This window comes from Pelobates fuscus, chromosome 6 (assembly GCF_036172605.1).
Source record: "Pelobates fuscus isolate aPelFus1 chromosome 6, aPelFus1.pri, whole genome shotgun sequence".
NCBI classification, from domain to species: domain Eukaryota; kingdom Metazoa; phylum Chordata; class Amphibia; order Anura; family Pelobatidae; genus Pelobates; species Pelobates fuscus.
Window position 1 is genome coordinate 200,394,626 of NC_086322.1, and position 4,185 is coordinate 200,398,810.

The following is a 4,185-nucleotide window of genomic DNA, read 5'->3' on the forward strand; positions in this document are numbered from 1 at the left end:
AATGCTCGACTGCCACTCGAGGAAGGGTGGGTCCCCCTCAAGTGCGTCTTCCCAAATTGTAGACTAGTCACTGAATCCGCCTACCCGGGGTGGTAGACACGGATTGGAGCGAGGTGAGAAGTGTGTGACCAATCACTTCTCTATCAAGAGAAATAGGAGTGGATAGAGTAATAATATAGGAAGTGTAGAGAAGGTAAAAAGGTAAGGAGAAATCCTTAGAGACAGACACAGGAGTTTGAATGACTCCTAATTAAACAAACAAGACAACAATACAATTGAAATACAGTGCCTGCATCACAGTTCAAATAAAATCAACAGTAAACCTTTCCTTTACTCGCGTGACCTAAGTCACCTCCCTCAACCTCGTAGTGTCCCCGCTCGGAGAACGACTTCCTCAAGTCTCACTACCAACGGCCACGGAAAACAACTGACACCGGTCCGAGATCCGTAAGCCTCCCTCGTTACAGCAGTCCACTAAGAGTGGCCACCTCTATCCTCACACTCGTAGTGCCCCTATGAAACCCACTCATAAGTCCCACTACCCCGTGGTGATGAAGACAGCAATGCCTGCCCGAATCCACGCACCACAAATAACAATTGGAATGACTCCAGCTCAACGCTCAAAGCTGGAGGGTACCACCTCTCTGCAAGCAGAGTTATGTGCACAATGAGGCTAGCTAGGCTATCAAAGTGACACCAGAAGGATCCCCAGGAAACTATGAGTCTACACAATCTCCACAGATCCAACACCCCTCTTTTTCCATACAGCCACAGCCACGAGGCTCCTAAAAGAGGTAAACAGGCAAAGAAGACCCCCAGGAAAACTTCCACAGGTCAACCCCCCTTTTTCCCTACAGCCACAGCCACGTGGCTCCTAAAAGGAGTAAACAGGCAACAGGACTCCAGGCAAATCCCCCGGGTCCACCCCCCTTTAACCCAAAAGGGGTAAACAAGCAAACAGGCGAACAGAGGACCCCAGGCAAAACCCCCGCAGGTCCACCCCCCTTTATCCCAAAAAGGGGAAAACAGGCAAACAAAGGACCCCAGGCAAAACCCCCGCAGGTCCACCCCCCTTTATCCCAAAAAGGGGAAACAGGCAAACAATTCAAACACACCCAGGCAACAGATAGACTAAATGCAGGTAAACAAGTGAGTAACGAGACCCCGGGCAAGATATTACCTGTCTTTGATGTCCTCCCGGGAAGCAGTCACAGACACGTGGACGGGTCAATCAAAGGGGCCGGAACATACCAGTGGCTCTGCAGAAGTCTCTACCGTGTACCTGGAGGTGATCAATCTCCTTTCCTTCCCCCCGGATTCCTCCGTCCAACAGCGTCTTCCTTAGGACGGCTCACCGGCCAGACATAGCCCGGGGCCCCACGTTGGGCGCCAAAGTTGTTATGGTACTTTTTAGCAGTAAACAAAGATGTTTAAATGTCTATCTGTTCCTGTCCAAATTAAAGAAAATTGAATTGCGTATATACGCTGAAGTAATTCAGACTGACACACGGAGTTCAGGTTAAAATAACTTTGAGGAAATTTATTGGCAAGTGAAGCAAGAGCGGGCTCGCAGGCCCTTTTAAGAGGCATTTTGCGTCATCATTGATCATCAAGATATCAGTAAATAAACATAATTAATTGGATTAATTGTTAAGTGTTTGGGTTAGTGTCCACCTATCAATATAATTAATTGGCTCAAAAACTAAGTGGTTAGCTAAGTGTCCACCCACCGAGAGGTGGTATTGTTTTGGACACGGGTGGGGACAAGGGGCTCAAGCGCCATCTTCCCTAGCATGAGGTTTACTCGGTGGAAAGGGGGGCTTGAGCGTCATTTTACACAGTCAGTGATGTCAGGTCTTGTGGTCAGGTGCAAGGTCTCTTATGAATAGAACATTTCATTACTACAGTGTTCTCATGGCCTTCAAATTATACTATGTTGCGAGTTAGGGGAAATTCAGCAGTTCCTGAGTTAGTCATGTCTTTATAGAAAATACAGTCTTTGTCCATTGTGTTAGATGTGCTGGGAAATTCTGTCATGTAATGTAGTTTTAAAATGGAGAAGTCAGGTTATGAGGACAAAATGGAGGATTTGTGTCAGTATGGGGTTAAAATGGAGTTAGTGCAATAATTCAATACAGGTTCAATAAAGATTTTTAATAATTCTACATCAACTTCACTGGCCACTCCTTAGATGGCTGTTAGATATCCTTCTTGGGTCGTGGCTGCCTAAAATGCATCCAAACATCCAGTGTCTCCTCCCTCTGCATGCAGACACTGAACTTTGCTCATAGAGATTCATTGATTCAATTCATCTCTATGAGGAGATGCTGATTGGCCAGGGCTGTGTATGAATTGTGCTGGCTCTGCACCTGATCTGCCTCCTTGTCAGTCTCAGACAATCCTATGGAGAAGCAGTGTGATTGGAGTAGGCCACCACTTCTGATGGTGTCATCAGACAGCTTGCTATTCTGAGGCAAACAGCATGCAGAGCTACAGCTTCAAGTAAGATTTTGCTATATTTATGGAGGCATGAGGGGCCCAGGGGGGCTAGATGGTGGTTTAACACTATAAGGTCAGGAATACATGTTTGTGTTCCTGACCCTATTGTGTTCCTTTAACACCTTAAGGACCAAACTTCTGGAATAAAAGGGAATCATGACATGTCATGTGTCATTAAGGGGTTAAAGAACCACTATAGGCATCCAGACCACTTCAGCTCAATGAAGTGGTCAGGGTGTCAGGTCCCCCTAGTTTTAACCCTGCAGCTGTACTACATTGAGTCTCCCTGACAGCCACTAGAGGCTGCTTCCGCGATCCTCACTGCGAAAATCGCATTGAGGACACGCTGACGTCCATAGGAAAGCATTGAGTAACACGCATTCGGAGCTGACAGCAGGGGGAGGAGAGGTCACCAGCGCCGAGGGAGCCCAGTGCTGGATTAAGGTAAGTGGCTGGAGGGGTTTTAACCTCTTCAGCCCAGCGGAATGGGGCCCTGAGGGAGGGGTCTATTAACCCTATAGTGCCAGGAAAACGAGTTTGTTTTCCTGGCACTATAGTGGTCCTAACTAAGTTCTGTCAATCCTGATTTTATTTAGTACTTCGCTATTTGTCCTATTGTTTATTTACACTTAATTTTGCTATTCAGGTTTAATGAATAACCCTAAAACTATGCAACCATCAGTCATCACCAGTTTTTTTTCTTTTATAACTTTCTACTGTTGACTACAATTCCTATAAACCAAAATATAACTACTCCCTGCCAGTCAGGAGATGATTTTATTACTGTCAGCCAGTAACCACACCAGGCTACAGACCCGCATTAGTGACAGTGAGACTGCCCTGTGTGCAGTGCGTCTTAGGAACCTTAGAGCCCCGCCTCTCCGATGGGGGAACGTGTTCAAGGTTGCACAGGGAAGAAGGGAAAAGTTATCGCAGAGGATTATGGGAGCTAAGCTGCTGTCCTTGTAGTTAGAGTGCGGATCATGCTGAGGATCCATGTGTGGCGGACAGTGTGTGCAGCATTATCCTCCCGGGGGCCAGCGGGCCGCCTGCGGACACTGCATGTGAGTGTGAGCCGGCCATCGCAAGAGCACAGCGCCGCGATAGACCCGGCATTACTGGACGTCCTGGTCTGTCCGCTCTCCAGGAAGCCATTGAGGTGACACCTGACATTCATTACCTGTCTGTCTGTCTGTGTCGGTGGGGATCGGACATTGTCTGACATTACCCGTCTGTCTGTGTTAGTGGGGATCAGATATTTTTTGACATTACCTGTCTGTCTGTGTTAGTGGGGATCAGATATTTTTTGACATTACCTGTCTGTCTGTGTTAGTGGGGATCAGATATTGTCTGACATTACCTGTCTGTCTGTGTTAGTGGGGATCAGATATTGTCTGACATTACCTGTCTGTCTGTGTTAGTGGGGATCGGACATTGTCTGACATTACCTGTCTGTCTGTGTTAGTGGGGATCGGACATTGTCTGACATTACCTGTCTGTCTGTGTTAGTGGGGATCGGACATTGTCTGACATTACCTGTCTGTGTTAGTGGGGATCGGACATTGTCTGACATTACCTGTCTGTCTGTGTTAGTGGGGATCGGACATTGTCTGACATTACCTGTCTGTCTGTCTGTGTCGGTGGGGATCAGTGATTGTGTTCTCATAGAAGGACACCCCTTCCCCT

At 47.3% G+C, this 4,185-nt stretch overlaps 1 protein-coding gene across 1 annotated transcript in view; it reads left to right on the plus strand.

Annotated features, from left to right (window-relative positions):
* Positions 1–3,379: 3,379 nt before the first annotated feature.
* The window catches only part of PYURF (PIGY upstream open reading frame), a 6,727-nt gene continuing 5,921 nt past the window's right edge, over positions 3,380–4,185 (plus strand). Inside the window, exon 1 of the mRNA XM_063460114.1 lies at positions 3,380–3,658. Within this exon, the coding sequence (XP_063316184.1) occupies positions 3,483–3,658 (176 nt within the window). The 5' untranslated portion in view covers positions 3,380–3,482. The remainder of the gene's footprint in view (positions 3,659–4,185) is intronic.